General features: G+C 37.5%; 1 protein-coding gene across 1 annotated transcript in view; it reads right to left on the bottom strand.

The window, feature by feature from the left end:
• The window catches only part of LOC126969706 (nuclear receptor corepressor 1-like), a 154,682-nt gene extending 137,426 nt beyond the window's left edge, over positions 1–17,256 (bottom strand). Inside the window, exons 1-2 of the mRNA XM_050815253.1 lie at positions 16,821–17,256; positions 10,382–10,580 (exon numbers count right to left, since the gene is read on the bottom strand). Of these exons, the coding sequence (XP_050671210.1) occupies positions 10,382–10,416 (35 nt within the window). The 5' untranslated portion in view covers positions 10,417–10,580; positions 16,821–17,256. The remainder of the gene's footprint in view (positions 1–10,381; positions 10,581–16,820) is intronic.
• Positions 17,257–18,345: the final 1,089 nt, after the last annotated feature.

Below are 18,345 nucleotides of genomic sequence, written 5' to 3'. Positions count from 1 at the left end.
GAGGTTATAGCAATAGGCCTGTACTTTGCCGGATCCGAACTGTCTCCTTTTTTTTGGATCGGATGGACAAGGGCTGACTTCCATGAGTCAGGGACTACGCCTTTGGAATAAGAGTGCCGGAATAAACGCGTTAGCACCGGCGTCAACTCAGGGGCACACGTTCTAAGCACGATTGGAGAAATGCCATCCGGTCCGCTCGACTTCCTGACGTGCAACCAAAACTGAGCTCGCCTAACAGTTTTCTGTCTGAACTGTACTTCAGGCATAGAGCTCTGACACCGCGGGATGGTCGGCGGTGTTTTTCCATTGTCGTCAAGAGTCGAGTTGGAGGCGAAAAGAGCGCACAGTAGATCCGCTTTCTCTTTTGCCGTATGGGCCAGGGTGTCATTCCTCATGTGCAACGGCGGCATGGACGGCTGGTTGAAGTTACCAAGAGCAGCTTTCGACAACGACCAGAACATGCGTGTTCCGGTCGGGTAACTGGAAAGCTGCTCGGCGTTTTGACGACGTGCTTTGACTTCGCACGGGCGATTTGCCGCTTAAAAAATCTGGAGGCACGGTTATATTTCCTCTTAAGAACTTTGCAGTTCGGATCCTTTGAGCCCAGCGCCGCAACACAAGTTCAAAACACGACGAACCAGGGCTGTGATCTGCCACCGATCGGTACTACAGAGCTTGGTATAAAGATATCCATGCCCTGCAGTATCACATCGGCTACTGCAACGGCGCAGGCACTAGGATCATCCGAGGGGAAACAAACCTTGCCCCAAGGGTAGGATGCAAAAAAGGAACGCATCCTATCCCAGCTGCTGACTTGTAGTGCCAAACGCGGCGGGTCGCTGGTGTTCTGCGACGTTGGCGTCGGACGGGCACTACACTCCTGACCAGGCAATGGTCAGACGTTCCGAGAGGGGCGTCGACAGAGACCTGGTAACTATCGGGATGTGTAGTCAGCAGAAGATCTAATAAGGACGGCATATGGCTATCCACATCCGGGAGCCGCGTAGGCGACTCAAACAATTGGGACAGACCATACGCCAATGCAAAATTGTACACAGATCGCCCTGCGTAGTCTGTGGTACGTGATCCAAGCCATTCGGCATTGTGCCCGTTGAAATCACCCAAGACTACGATTTCAGCGGAGGGGATCTGTGCAAGCACGTCGTCAATTGCCGCTTGAACGCAGCCCATGAGATGATCGGTTTCTGCGTTACCACTATGGGACCTGTAAACACACGCATAGATGCGGACGCGGTCCTCTAAATCTACGCGGAGCCAGAGAGTAGACAGGTCCCTACCCCCAAAATTGCCGAGACGGCGACAACAGATAACCTCCCTAACGTTCACACATACCCCGGCATGAGGCAAAAAGTTGTGCTCAATATTGTACCCGGGGTACGTTAAATATGACGTATCGCTAGGTCGAGATATCTGCGTCTCCGTAACGAAACACAAGGCCGGCTGCCGTTTAAGATGGAGTGAATTCCCCGGGTGTTACAAAAGGAATGGCCTCCGGTCCTCGACACTAACCTATGCGAAACATAGCGGCACTAGGTCGCTACTTCACGCCGGTATTCTGTGCGAGTGTGGTAAGTAACCCGGACGAGTCTTGCCCGATTGTGCTGACGTCAAAAGACGGTAGCGTGACTCTCCCACTTTCAATAAGCCCGTAGTCGCCTCTTACGACACCCTTGGGCCTGGGACTAGCCTATTCTTTTCACGCCCCGGGGAAGCACAGGGCAGGTTTTACTACGCAACCCGGCATTTTGATTTTAATTATTAGTAAAGTTCAACAAAACATGTGGCAAGTCCACGTCACACATTGTTCCAGACTGGCTCGAGTATGCCCACTTGAGCGCAGCGGAGAGCGATCCTAAATCGAAGAGCAATCATAAGCAATCATAATAAGTGAATGGTAACTTTAATTAAATTAGGACCAAGGCTAGTTATCTGAAAATGACTATGAATTAGAATCAAATTCATTGAAATACAAATAAATTAAATTAAAATAACGCGTAAGTGTTTATTTAATAGATGATATAGTTGAGTAGTTCCTATATGAAATAATAGCGAGAGTGTGAGATGATTTTTTAGTGGTTTGGTTTAATTTTTAAACTAACTTTTAAAGTGAAAGCTACTTCAGGTGGGGCTGAGTTCTTTATTTTGTGGGTATTGAATTTGACGCATCACGCTTGGGTATGTAACAAAAGCAAAAGTTGTATTTAGTATTAAAACTTAGCTTTCAAGAAGTTTTTTTTAACTTTTGTCGTGTGGTCTGAAAGTATAAAAAAGTAAACCAGTTCGGTTTATATTTTACATACAGTACTCTTGTACAGTGGTGACACAGGAGACGTCGCGGTAAATGCTAGTCGAGATTGTAATTAGCGAGTGAATGTAATGCGAGAGTGAGATCAAACAGAGACGTACCGCGTTGATTGCTCCATCGATCATACAACAAACATCAATGTATGATGATGAATGACCCGCTGTGTGGGCTGTGATTGTTTCAACTTTAGGACTTTGCCCATACCATGCACGTGGTAGGTAAATATAGGATAGCACGTCCTGTAAATCGAATTCTTTCTTAATACGTCCTTGACAATGGTTTTATGCTATATATATATCAGCTTGATTATAGTCTCTCAAAGAAAATTTAAAAAAATAATATTGTGACTGTTCGTTGTCAATACATTTATGAAAATTTAATAAACGTTCACAAAATCGTCACCTTTTTGCTCTTAATAGTGATTTTCATTATTATAACACTAGAAATAAGGGATTGCTTGTAACTAATTCTAGTAGGCTTTATAAGATACATAATAGTTTTAAAGGTAAATGTATACACTTTTATAATAAAGTCCCAGCCACTGTTCAGGCATTATCTATAAATAAATATAGATGTTTAATTAAAAAATGGCTCTGTCGTAAATCCTACTACTTCACAGCTGAATATCTAAGTGATACGAAAACCTGGGACTAGATGATGAATATTTTATAAAAATAGCAATGACCGTACAATATTGTATATTTCATTAAAAAGAGCGCAAAAATAAAAATTCTGGGAGAGTATCTTGCGCCGCTTCTTCTCTCTCAGAGCGCCATTAGTATCCAAAGCGGCAGTAGTATCTAGTACATATATTTGAAATGACATCAAAATGAATTCTAAAGGAATCAATTTTGAGAAAAGAAATGCCTTTTAATACGCGAAAGAGTCTTATCGGGACTCCTAATTGCTTGGGATATTTTTTCCTTATCGTATTTCCGAAAAATCTGGACTTAATAGCACCCAGCCTTCCGATTTTTGATGCACTCCGACAGACAATTTGTTGATCTAATATCTATAGATTATACAAGATTCGAACTGATGCCTAGCTTTTGAATTGTCTTGAACGGGAAAGCACACGATGTGCAAGGCATTCCACTGTAAAACTTTGTAAATGTTTTGTTTAATCCACTCGATTATTGTGATTTAATATTAACCTTGAAAAAAATATATGTGTGTAGTGTGAGCCTTCTTGAGTGTAAATTCCGCTAAGATTCGTCTTCAGTCAATTCGACACGTGTTTCGCCTCTACACGAGGCATCCTCAGGAGATGTTGACTCTCCAAATTCTGGCACGAGACTAGAATTTGGCGAATCAACAGATTTCCAAGAAACGCAAAATAACGCGTAATTCATTAAATTAAAGTGGAGAAAATTATCAAAGTTTTTAATATAATAAACACGTTCAAAATTTGAATTAAAAAAAAAAATTGAAGAATATTCATAGCCAGCCTAGTTATTATATATTATAACTAGCTGACCCAGCAAACGTTGTATTGCCGATATTAAAATCGCGATACAAAAGTAACTGTTGATCGTAGATGGGTGAAAATTTGAAGTTGTATATATTTTTTAATGCTGACTCATAATCAAACAAATTAAAAAAAAATTTCAAAAATATTTAATAAAAAAAAAATTGCCGTGGACCACCCTTAACATTTAGGGGGATGAAAAAGAATTGTTGTCCGATTCTCAGATCTTCCCAATATGCACTCAAATTTTCATGAGAATCGGTCAAGCCGTTTCGAAGGAGTTTAACTACAAACACCGCGACATGAGAATTTTATATATTAGATATGACAGCAATACAATGCATGGCATGAAGCTCTTCGACTATTGATAGAACATTCTCTGGTTGTATTTGTCCGATAATATTGTGTGTTGTTGGTGATAATGTTCCACTATATTGTTCAGGCGGCCGCTATCATTGTCGTCATCACATTAGATAAGGATATTGGTCCGCACCATAATTACTCAAAAAACCATCCTGTAATCTGTATAATACATCGCCTAGTAAAAGACTTACTAACTCGACTTAACCGAGTAGTAGGCATAACAAGTATATGTTTGTTCCTAGTGTTAATTTTATGGTTGTCACAGTTTCTAGTAAATTGCTCAATGTGCTTATGAACATATCTAGAACATTACCAAGAATATATATTGAGAAGCAACAGTCAATATGTTTATTTCTTTAAATTTTTCTCTTAATGATTCTTTAGAGGTCCTAAAGATTATAAATAGCGCGAATAGCCCTCTTCTGCAGTACAAAGATGGTATTAATAATTGTATAAACTGCCCCATAACAATATACCATAGGACATAATACTATGAAATACGTATCTATGTCAGTTAACTGTCAAATTTTTAACCGCATATGCTGCAGACTTAAGCCTATTCGCCAATCCTTCAATAGGATAGTCCTAGGTTCTTGATATATTGGCTTGTGGATATATTTAAATGCAAACATTAGTTCTTCATAGTTATATTACTATTAGCACTGTTAAGTACAGTTCTTACAAATATTTTAATTGCCTAGTCATTTACGTCATTTCGAATTTAAAAATATTGTGCATTGACACGACACGATAAGTACTTAATTACAAATCAAACAATGATAATATAATTACTACCAAATGAACTATGGACGCTCGTTTGTTGGTTGACGTGACAGTTTATAAACACAATTATTAAGGCTTTAATTTAGATATATTTATAAACTTACGCATATATTATAGGTAAAGTATACTATGATATCGGTTTTTTTCCATCTTATGGCTAACCCCTGGCGCCTCCACCTACTTGCTCTATTGAATTAAATTATTCACAATACCTTCTTATAGGTAAGTATTTTGCCAAATACCTAGAACAACAGATTAGACAGAGATTGAGTTTATTATTTCGAGAACTTTACCCTAACAATATTACTTATGTAATGAAAGTTGTTCATAAAGATGATGTAGAAACAAACGGCCATCTTAACAATTATTAAATATTAATAGCGCGCCATATAAAAGTCAGTTGATATCGCAAGACGTATAAGTATACCTACATCACCACACCTAATTCGAAAATGGCTAACAAATTAGAATCATGAAATTTCATATAGCAGTGCCTCGCGTTGAATTATTGAGCCTTTCAACTACTATCAAAATCAGACCTTGAAAACGGCGACTACGTACTATTCGTAAAATACCTATTGTTTTAGAGTTGCTAGTTATGCATCCAAACTCCGAAGTCCGTATGAAATGATGTTATTCACAATAGTAAGCGCGGAGTGGCAACGTCGCACGCCGGCATTCACAGATCGATACAATAAAAAATCCGTATAACATTGTCTATAGACTATAGTATAGCAGCTATGTAGGTACTATTATCAGCGTCGCATAACGATGCATAACAAATAACACGTTGCTACGTTTTTAATAATAAATCTCCTGCTTGATAAACTGTACTGTATATGTAAATTATAATGAAATGTCTGTGTTTTCAAATGTGTTATTTGCACCATTTTAGATTTTCAGTTTAGATAACTTATGTGTCTAGAAAGTCTCTTGCTATTAGACAACCGATAAAAATGGGTCAAAACGTTTTTCACTCGTGATTTTATGACACTTTGTGTTAGTGTGCGTGAATTGCTCAAAATAGAGGTTAGTTCTAAAGTCTATGTTTTTCGACGTTGCCACAGCTGTCATAGTCAATGTAGGCGTATAAACGATCTAAGGTTTTGTGATTTTTACAAAATGGCTGCTTTGTTGATACAATAACGTTATCCGAGTATGTAAAACTACCTACTTACGTGTTGGGAGCTACTTAGTGATGCAAATTAATTCTCCTTCCAGATATGAAACATCTCTCGAAAATAATGAGGCCAAGATTGCGTGCAGCTTTCTGCTTATCATAAACTCTGCCTGTTTCCATACCCATATGCCAATCAAGAACCTTAGATATGTTTGAATACATATCCCTTTATTGTTATCTACAATCGACGGTCCTGACATAGATATTACTACTCCACTTGTTACTTATATCAACCCTTTCATACAATCTCGCTTATTCTCGGTACATTTGACCCTTATTTAACACATCCCCGATGACTGTTCTGATTTGATGGCATTTCCAACACTTCGCATCACCTGCATATGTATATAAATATATATAATTGTATTGTCATGTAAGTAGCTTTTCTCTATAAGATTAGGTACTTGACTTATTAGTAGTTTGACGATGAGTAATACACAAACCTAAAATAACTAAACCTCAAGCCAAAGGCTGTCTGCTATGAAGAGTTTCTTATACTATGTTCTTATATGATACACGCGTTTGTATTGTAGCAAGCCTTTGGGAAGGGGTCTGCAATTTCAGTCTTCATACACTGTATAGGTACTATTGAATATTTAAAATAGCAACACGAGCAAGAGGGAATGCGTTTATGTTAAAGTTAAATAAATATTTGGATCGCAAAAAGTGTGTCCTCGAGCGCACGACTTTCGTAACGTCCAATTAAACCCGGGACCCAAATTACGAACGTTACCGGCGTATTTAATTGGTCAAACCGTTACAAGGAGACTTATTTATAGGGAAAGCTGGATACGATTTCTTAATTAATCATTTGGTTGATTCCATTGACATTTTTTAAAAGACGTAGACATGGAAAGATCTCTTTATCTGTCTGTAAATTCAATTTGTTAAAAATTTAAAAATGTTAAGTAGTGCTCACTAATTCAAACAGATTTTGTTTGATATTTTTAATGTTTCTGCGGCATGATGTAACTTGACGAATTAAGTACTTATATTTATTATTTTAACATGAAATTAAGTAGACACATGATAGACTATATAAGTATATACGTAATATAAAACATATTTGAAATAGGTATGTACATAATATAAGCACGATAATTTTATATTAAGTATAAATAATTCTTACAGAGCATAAATTATTAATAGTTCGGATTTTTTGATGTACATACGTACGCATGATTATTATTAAAGAAGTATAACTATTTTTTATTTATGTATTATTTATGTAAAAACTGCATCAACTATAGTAGGTATCATTCGGAGGATAGGGGCGTAGAACTTTTGTATGGAGTGAATCTACCTAAAAATTGGAATTGCACCTATGACCTATGTCATAAATTTAAATAGTTTCGATTTCGTTCGCCTTAAATTAGTGTTTTGTCTATTCAAAGATATAATAATGTGATGATATTATTATTTACAATTAAATGAATAGCAAGTACATAAGTAGCCGGGCTTTCAGAAATACGCACTTAAAAAATTGCAGATAAAAGTAATATTCATCTCGGTACGAAAACTTAGCGTCAGCTTTCCATTAGCGAGTTCTAGAGATGAGTGCACGCAGACCGGCAACGTCGCACAGCGGGTGGCATGGCGCGGCACATTGCGGTGCGGTGTGGCAACGTCGCACGACGCGTGGTACAGTTTCATGATCAGCTGTATACGTTATATTAAAATACAGATGTTTGTTATGCTCCCTTACTGAATAATAATATTGAATGTCATGTTTTTATATGCATTCAGATCGACATTGTTCCTATTACATTATTATTTTATTTGGGGCAAATGAATTTGATGGGTATAATTTAAGATTACTGATAGATCTCTCGATACAGTGCACGCGGGGGAAGAAAAACTACTAGATTATCACCACAATAGGAAGGTGGGATTTTTATATCGCTAGAGAAAATAGACGTACGACTTCTCAGGCATCTTTTATATACAAATACTTAAAAGTAAGTTTTAAATTAGTTTCTCCCTCGGGAACTCTTAAAAGTACGTACGTTCTATGTGAAAATTGAGAGATCCAATAAAAAATTGAGATTTCTAATTAATCCACACCAAAAACCAATTACAAATAAAAAGTAAAAAATATGTTGTGGCACAATGATCCTGCCATCGGTAACTCTGCCTTATATTGTTAAATTGTTATAGATAAATAGGTATTTATAATTATTGTTACTGTAGTGCTCCCATAAAATCTTCATATATTTACAGTTTGGGTGGATTGATGCATTTACTGTTCCCAAAAACTCTAGTGGTTTTGGGTTAATTAATATTTTTTATGAACTTGTGTGCTGGCGTATTTGGTTAAAATAATTTATAAAATGTTTAAGCTGTAAATTTTGATTTAAGAGTGGTAATGAGTTTCTTGCAACTTCTTCTCATTGAAAACTTTTGATGTTTAATAGTGTCATTATTGATTTTATTTGATCTGGTACGATTGGCCTCAAATAAGATAAATAAGCTGTGTGGCGTATAGATAGGCAGACACATGAGTGATCCTATAACAGTTCCGGATTTTTTAACTCACACGTACAGAACCCTAAAACATAGGTATTAATTACGACGAAACGATTCATATGAAAAATTGTCAATCTTGGATTTCAAATAGGTTTCCAAATTCGTTCTCTACTACACCAGAATCCTTGCGAACGATATTATGATGAAATAATAAATTTTCGCGGCGGCCATCTTGGACTTCAAAACAAAGACAAAAATTAGATTTTTTGAAAACACTGGAAATGATTTGCTTTCGTTCCATAGCCTTTTTTTCTATATATTACAACGCGGTATACTTGAACTTAAAATTCGTATTACGCTCACTGGGAAAGTTTACAAATTTCGGCATAAACAGTATCCCAAGTCCTTTTCTGTACCCCTGACAACATTTGTGCAATATTTCATGACGATCGGTGGAGTAGTTAAAGCTTAGATACGTCAAGTATATCTATAGTCTCTTGCAGCTAGACAACCGATAAAAACAGGCCAGAAATATTAGTTAAGTATGCGTGACAAGCTACGTCCTACACTCGCGATTTGTATGACACTTTGGTTTTAGTGTGCGTGCATTGCTCAAAATAGAGGTTAGTTCTAAACTCAATTTTTTTCGATGTCACAGCTGTCATAGTCCATGTAGACGTATAAATGATCTAAGAGGTAAAATAATAACAACCATTATATTTACCATACTAGAAGTATGAAAATAAACAGTTATTTACAGAAATAAGATCTGATAGTCAAGCTTTAATGGAATAATTGAAATTGACACAATTTCTAAACGGCCTCATGACGAAAAATAGGATATTTATATGCGGTTTGAAGCAAGTTGAACAAAATGGAAATAAATTTAGATTCTAAACAAAGACACCTTAATTGGTTTCTATTCTATTAGCGTTTTACCTAAAACTAAACGTCTAGACGACAGTTTTAATATTCTAGCTCATTTAGAGATTATGGCTAAATTTGTATTGGACCCACCCTAAAATAGTACTTATTGTTGCATTATTATGTTGACTGAAGTGTGAAACCAAGTTTTCTTTGCGCCTTTAAACATTGATGGCAAAGTGTACATTGTACTGTTGTTTTGTGGTTTTTTGTTGAAACTTCACCACCGTAAATGTTTTTTTTTTATGGAAGAAAATACAGGCCAGCGTACGGGTTTTTTTGAAGTTATCCATGCCGCATCGTCCAGGAAACACCGCACACCGGAAGATAATTTCACAGTTCGGTTTTACATGGAAGAAATTTCCTGGAAAACCGCACTGTGGAGGAACGCCACACGTGTAGATGGTGGGGATGATATCCTTATTTGAGGTGTGTCATGCCAAGGTTCAATTCGGCGGCAGGAATTAGGTTGAATACGGTAGAAGACATACAATGAAGCGACGTCTATATGCAATGTGTCAAGTGGCAATTCGAGCAGCTCTGCGTTGCACGCGGTCAAATGGACAGCTGATATTGGGGTGCGCCAGAACAGAGATGACAGCAATTATTACGCCGAGTATTAAAATAACTGTTATTTAAATAGCTTATCTTATAAAATTTAATGAATGTTAACATTACGACATTAGTATGTACAAGTCCAGAGGTTTGTTGAGAGCCAGATACAATTGCGCTCGTCACCTTGAGACATAAGATGTTGAGTCTCATTTGTCCAGTAACTTCACTAGCTACGGCGCCCTTCAGACCGAAACACAGTAATGCTTACACATTACATTCCCACTGGAAATATTGATAGACTGCTGTCGGGACATACCTGTGCATCGGCTGGGTCCGTGTGAAGTGCGCCATGGGACCGCTGCCGGCATGGCTAGCGTGCGCCGCGCATGCCGGGCCTCGCCGCTAGCTGCGAGCCATGCCCGCGCGCACACACACGCACACACACACACACACACCGCACTGCACTGCACGCACCACCTTCCACCACTACAAAAACTGTGCCACGACCCACGACCCTGAAACAACCACGTCAAATTTAAATTTATCACTTCTGGGATTAATTACACAAATTAAATTTTAAAGCATATACGTCACTCGAACGGTTGGCTCAGTTGGAAGAGCGCTCGCCCGGAATACAAGAGGTCACAGGTTCGAGTCCCGCATCGTTCATAAAATTTTCTTATCAACTTTTATTTATGTTATCAATTTAGGTCAAGCATTTGACGTCCCGTAGGGTGTCCCAGGTTTGAATCACCAGGACTCAGGTGCAAACAGTAAACTTTTGTGCGATGTATACGCATGTTTACGCAAAGTCAGCAAAACCTATAAGTAGAACATCTTCGCAATATATAGTGTGGGCAGGAGAACACACGTATGGGCAGGAGAAAACACGTGTGGGCAGGAGAACACACGAGTGGGCAGAGGATGATTGCCGGCGATTACGACGAGAGTGCCGGCAGAGCAGTCGGAGTTAACACTTCTTAGTTAATTTTTAAGAGTTAATAAAATAATATTGTTTCAATCTGCCTATTAACTGTATAAATGACTTTCAAATATGTCACTTGATTGTCATGTTATTAATGTTATCTATATGTCATGTTGTTAATGTTGTTTGTGACGGTGTTCATCTAATCTAAATCTTTTATATAAAATTCTCGTGTCACAATGTTAGTTACCTTACTCCTCCGAAACAGCTTTCCTTGATTTTTATCAAATTTTATATGCATATTCAGTAGGTCTGAGAATCGGATGCACCAAAATTTTAATAATTGATTTTATTTAATATGTAATATGGCAATACGACGTTTACTGGGTCAGCTAGTATAATATAAAGTCACAGAAATTGACGTGTGTCCAATAAATTTGATGTAAGCGAAGCAACGAACAAAAAAGATCAATCGCAGATTTGTTCATACACGCGATGTCGACAATCTACTTGCCTACGAGGTTGCTGTTCATCGATAGTAGGGAAAATAGGGAAGGTTTAGAAGTATTTAATATATCATGACCTCTCACCAATAGTTACAGTCTCACTCTGTATAAACTTTTAAAATTTTTTAAGCCATTTCGTACCAGTCTTGTCAATGTGTCCAACATAAATGTAGTAAAAGTTATACCTTTTTTAATATCGTTCCTTGAAATATAAATAGGATCACTTGTTGCGGATGTATGTTGGTCTAAAACCTTTTTCTCAGGAACGTGAGGAGAATCAGGTCGTTGTAAATATCAAATAAAGAGATTCCTTAGGGTTGTGTGACAAGGATTAAGATTTAATGGTCATTACCGGTTACAACCGGTTTGTATCTATTATTCACTTCGGATTTGAAACGTTACGGGAGTCCTTTTGTAACTAACCAGATAATTCTGCAAGAGTCGAAACGAGACGAGCTTACCTAATCGTAAACTTATTTCGTCTAGGGTGTAGTTGAACAAATATTAGGGTAAATATCACAAAAGTTGACACTCTGTTAAGACAACAAACCGGGTGATGGAAAAACCATTATAACCGTTTATTTATCAAAACTTATACAATTAACAATAATATTAAGTAATAACCTACAACTGAGGTAGAAAACAACCGAATTAAAAGTTCTCGATGTACTAAACGTAAGTAAGAATCTATTTTCGATTTCGAAGCCTTAGGAAGGCTACAGGAATAAATCTCCTAAAGTACTCACATGTTCATACATATAAAATCCCTTAAATAAATAGAGAAAAAAATCTGCTAAAAACTAAGAACACATTATACGCCTATCAATGCGTAATTAAACGTTTAAACATATTTAAGTAAGTACATATCTACTTAATAAATAATATCATGTACTTAGATGATGTTTGAAATCTTTTGAAACAATGTTCGATTCCACGTAAAGCTAAATACGTAGTTAAATATATTAGTGCCTCGTAAGTCGTAATTGGATAGACGCGCATACCAATGCGGAGGAAGCCATTTTGTTTTTCAGAATCAGCGCAGATTCTAGTGTATTCTGGTATTGATGCGATTATTGTCTTTTGTAATTCTTGTTTTCCATTTCAAGATAAAACTAGATCACATTAAGGCGAAGAGTAAGCAGAAAACACGCAAACATGGTGTTTTTAGACAAGTTTTGTGGTGAAAGTATAGTATTTCGAGCTATGAACACTACTTAATCCTGTTACACATATCCATAAGTCTTATTTGTAGGTTGCTAATGCTTGCTGTTGGTTATAGTTAACACTGCCGAGGCTTTTTGAACTACCACTTATCTTTGAAGTTAAACAAGTTTTTTGGCATGGCGTGACGCATTTTTTTGGTACTTCTTTCAGAAAAGTTATTCTTATACCTTGTACTTTTTTGTGTAGGTTAATATATTCAGATTAGTAGTGAATAACGAGGATTGTAAGCTGTTTTCCACGCAAGAATTTTAAAAATATTGGCTTTGTTACATAGATGGTGAACCGGCAGCCGTGAACTTGAACGTGATTAAAATTTAACCGATTAAAATTGATTTCCCTTTTTTTTGATGGGAAAAAGTGACGAGACCAACAACATTGAAAGTTTATCAGGTCCAGAATTTTATCAAATTATTAATATTTTAGCAAACCAATGAATATTCTTATTGAGATGGACAAGGGCCGAACTGACCAATCGAATAACTGATAATAATGAACTTTTAGTTTGATACATATACCTTAGATCATTAATACGTCTAGATAGACTATGACAACTGTGAAAACGTCAAAAAAATAGAGTTTAGAACTAACCTCTATTTTGAGCTATTCACTCACAAAACACTAACCCTCTTCATTCAATTCATAATGGTCCGCTAACTTTAAACAGCTGCTTAGGAGTGTTTTTTCTCATTCTGACTTAGGTCAATAGAAGAAGACAGAGTGAGAATTAGCAATGCTTTAAGTGAGCAGACTATTATGAATAAGGGGGATAGTGTCATACAAATCTCGAGTGTAAGACGTAGCTTGTCACGCACACTAAACTAATATTCCTGGCCTGTTTTTATCGGTTGTGCTCACAGCAGGAGACTATCTAGACGTATAAATTATCTACACGAAGTTTTTTAATATTTTTTACGATAGTTACATAAAAATGGAACGAGACAAGCAAGTTCACTTACGGTGGTTATTGTAGGTATTTGATATTGTTTGAAAGTGTCAATATATTATGAGAATACCAACGTTAAGCAGCACGCGTCATAAGCGTACAAATCACCAGATGGTAATTTTTTTTTAAGAAAATAAGGGACGAGACCTGCAGGAAGTCCAGCTGATGGTAATTGATACGCCCTGCCCATTACACTACAGTGCCGCTCAGAATTCTTGAAAAACCCTAAAAATTCTGAGCGGCACTACAACTGCGCTCGTCACCTTGAGACATAAGACGTTAAGTTTGCCCAGTAATTTCACTAGCTACGGCACCCTTCAGACCGAAACACAGTAATGCTTACACATTACTGCTTCACGGTACAAATAGGCGCCGTTGTGGTACCCATTCTTTAGCCGGTATCCTGTGCAAAGGAGCCTCCCACTGGTAAAGCCATCACCGCCGCCCTCACTATTTACACTGGAGGAATCACAGGAGCGTTGCTGGCCTTTTAGATAGAGAATATCGTGAGGCTTATCTCACTCCCCGTGTAGGTATCGAAATTTCAGGTACGTGCGGCGGCCTCTACGGAGTAGGCGAGCCAGTACGGCCGCAAGAAATCCTATTTCTTTAATTAATTTTGCTTAGTGAGTCTTCTGTACTTGTATTATTCAACATATTCTTTAATTATCGTCCTGAAAACACCGCGATTGGAGGCTCATTCTACAGTTTGTGTGAATTTTGTATACGGGATATGTTAAATACTTTGTGTTGCACAATCGATATATCTGCGACACCGTCAGACTGCGTAGTCTCATGCGGATGATGGTTCAAGTTGGAGTGGAGTCCCATTATATTGCAAAAGTTCATGGTAAGAGTTCTGGCTGCTTCCAATTGCTTCTATGTTTGTCCACGGCGATAAGCGGTTCTGTGTCCTAACCAGAACACGACGAGCAGCCCGAGCGAGGACGCTTGAGGAGGGATATTTCGATTACAGGTGTTTCAGTACGATCCTGAAGGGATCTAGGTGTTGCGATGGACACCTGGTCAAGACACTAACATAAGCGAAATATAGCTGTGCTTGGACGCTACTTCACGCCAGTTGTGAGTGCGCGTGTGGTCTAACGGTGGTGATTAATCCGGTTCTGACCGTTCGTGCAATCATTGTATGATGACAGCGTGCCTGAAGTACATCAGATAGACCTAAGTCGCCTCATACGACTACCCATAGACCTGGCACGTTCCTATTTTTTAATCTCCGGAAAGGCACAGAAAATTTCATTTACGTGAGGTTTCCCTATCGCGAAATTTATTTACTTACCGCCCTACCACTCGAAATTACTTACTTGAATTACGTTATAAGCCCAGGCGTGGGGAAAAATGTATCAAGGGCAAGTAAGATCCATTCCCTAGCCGGGTCGAAGAAATTGATTAACCGCTTACGGCCGTTCCCAATATTCAGTATATCTCTTACTTGAGATAAAAATCGTAACTATCATTGACTTTTCTGTCCCAATAAACTTATCTTATCCGCACACGCTGTCTGTCAATGGGACGACGTATAGCTTACCAGCGATAGAAATTTGTATGGAAATTGCATTTCACGCGTCCCAATATAAGGTGATAAGAATGACTTATCGGGTATATTGGGACAGCTTCAGATTATTGACAGCTAATTACTAACAGTAGAAGGTAGTAATTTATCTTAAGACAGGTAGTATATTGAGAACGGCCAAAAAAATTTGTAGTCAGTAGGGGCAAGAGTCTTAATCAGCCACCATAACATTGATTGTATCATATTTAAAAAAAAACTCCCCCCTCCGTATATAGCAATAATGTAAAAATATAGGTAAGCGTCGTATTCAATCGGGTTTTGCAACGGTTTGTTCATTCATATCAAACTCAGCTTGAACAAAGTTTGGCGGGTTTTATGTACGAAACTAAGCCAAAAGCATATTAAATGAATCTATCATATATTTAAAAAATAATTATAGACAGTCTTTTGCGTGTAGTAGGTAACGGTCCATGAGCTAGTTCGACTCACAGACTCGGTTTTTGTAACTACGCTAGCGTTATACGCATTATTGTCCTTACAAAATACAAATTCATGGACTTTTTATCAAACAAATATAAGGATCACAATAATTACGAATTAAGTTAATAATCAAGTTCTTGTTTTTGCTTTTTACATATTCTTTAAATTGATAAGATTAGTTATTAACTGATAATAATAGGTTAACTTTATTTTCGTCGTAAATTTGATATACACTTTATATGATAAGATATTAGATATTTGCACTTTTTAGTTGTTTAATTTGACTGTAAATACTGTGACTGGAGGAAATTTTGATATTGTATTCGGAATTCAAATTGTGAATTTTTACAAAACTTGATACGATCTCGGAGGAGAATTTCTTTTGTATGGTGACTACCTGATCACATGAATACTGAATGTTTCAGCTTGTTTATTACATTAAAATTGCGAAACGGAAACAATATGTTGCTTGTTTAAGTAACTGAATCTCTATTAGCTTAATCACACTTCGATAATTTTTATATTGGAAATTTAAAGTTAAAAAATTCAAGAGTTACTAGTTATATGTACGCGTTTGTCGAGTCTTTTTATTTAGAAATAATATTGTTTGAATCAACTAAATTTAACATCGCCATTGCAATTGATGATGATTTATTTGCGTTCCGATTGCAAAAAATATAACAGAAACTGATTTTGCAGAATGATTTACAAAGGTTTTACGAACAGTTGACGTATGTTAAAGTAGAGAGTTTATGTTTTTAATCTTTGTACTTTGGCCCATACTTTGTTATGCGGGTTCGGTTCTACTAATAAACTGCACTGGTGTCGATTGCAGCTATTTTAACGAAACAGCATCGCGATAAAAATAACACTTCTTGCCACTGCTTTGCAGGCTTATATAACACTGCAAACTGCACATTGACGATGTCAACGAACTTACAAGTGATAACTTTACCAAGTTACGTGTTTCTCATAGTCACTAAAGCCAACTATCATCTTGAACCCTTTCTACGCAGTTACCTACATTCAAATATGACGAAATAATGAAAGTTGACAATTCCACCAACTAACTCCGAACTTAGCTCTAACACTTTTCCCTGTCTTTTAGTCATGATTATAGCATTGTACAGCACTCAGACTTACCTTTATGCTTAAAACGAGAATGATATCCTCCAATAAAACTGGTCACAGTACTCACACACGAAAATACTAATAAACACTTCGAAAACACATAATTTCAACAAACAAGAATATAACAAACAGCACTTTCATATATTTACACGATAAACACGTTTCTTTACACGTTTTCGACTTTTCCAAAAGTCCATTGAACTGTTTCGTATGAAATTTTATGTACGGTGTGGCGATGGTGTATAGACTTCGCGTTTAGTTCGCGGTACTGGCGCTAGAAGGCGCTACTGGCTCAGGAGGCGGGGCGTAGAGGGACGCGGGTGGATGAAAGAGACAGCGAATGCAGACAGAAGCGCGCCACGTATGAATGTTGTGTCATATTGTTGGGTATATCATATTATATGGGTTCGTACTCCGTCATTCGTGGATTCTATGGGATTGTTGGGTTTGTGAGGACACGGGTAGGTACTGCGGAGTGCGGACACTGGGCTGGGATAACTAAGTGACCTTTTCGCGGTACGCGTCACCGCGGGAGGCGATAACGTGAGGTCGTCGGTCGAGCGACGTTGCCGCTCCGACTGTGCCACGCATAAATTTACGAGTTACGAGTGGCGGCGAAATCCCCCGGTCCAGCAAAACATACCTGCCTCACTGTGCTTATTGCCTAGACGTGACGTTATCTTTACCGATGTCTATTGTAGTCATAGTATAGCCAACCTTTTAATATAATAGCAGTCGAATGAGTAGGTAAACAATTCGAAAGCATAGATGGAGGTAGGTACTTACCTACTACCTATAAAAGTACTATGTGGTGACAATAAACTATAGCTGGCTCTATCCAGGCCAGATTGTTTAATGTCAAGGGCAAGTTACGAATCGAATTCCTTTCATAGTAGGTATCCGTTGCATATTTGACGCTGCTGTGTCCTACTTGCATTGTGTATTTATTACTGACTATTACAGTAAATTAACATCAATATAATATGACTATTTTCTGTGAGTAGATGTTTGTTACTCATACCTATGTTATTTGTATGTATTAGTAGAAAATGGGTGAAGCTCAAGGACTGTATATGGTTGGTTTGAGTACATAGTTTTTTTCGGGGCCCCTAAATCTGAGAGTAGTAATATCTCATCACTACATTATGCAACTTCTACCATCACGGGGTTTGTCGAAGGATAGCTCATAGTCACTTACTTAATAAATAATCGCTCGCAATCAAACTATATATCTTGAACATATATCGACCATCGCTCCATCGCTATTTCCATGTCGAAATGTCATTGCAAATTATAATTCAATAAATACGTCCACACTGCACTCACATTCCCTGCTAGTCTTGAAGAATACCTGATACTGCTGTGCGGCGTTAAATAGGTAAGAACCGTAATTTTAGATCTAATATAAATAAATATAAGTAAATATAATTTTTACCGTTTCTGTATAATTAGGAAATAGAAGAACTCTAAAACATGAAAATCGTCAGACTCGATTGTAATTAACTTAAGAATTACCAAAGTTGCTAAGGCGCTGCTT

This window comes from Leptidea sinapis, chromosome 19 (genome assembly GCF_905404315.1).
Source record: "Leptidea sinapis chromosome 19, ilLepSina1.1, whole genome shotgun sequence".
Classification (NCBI taxonomy): domain Eukaryota; kingdom Metazoa; phylum Arthropoda; class Insecta; order Lepidoptera; family Pieridae; genus Leptidea; species Leptidea sinapis.
The sequence above is the reverse complement of the archived record's forward strand: the minus strand, read 5'-3'. Positions and strand labels throughout refer to the sequence as shown.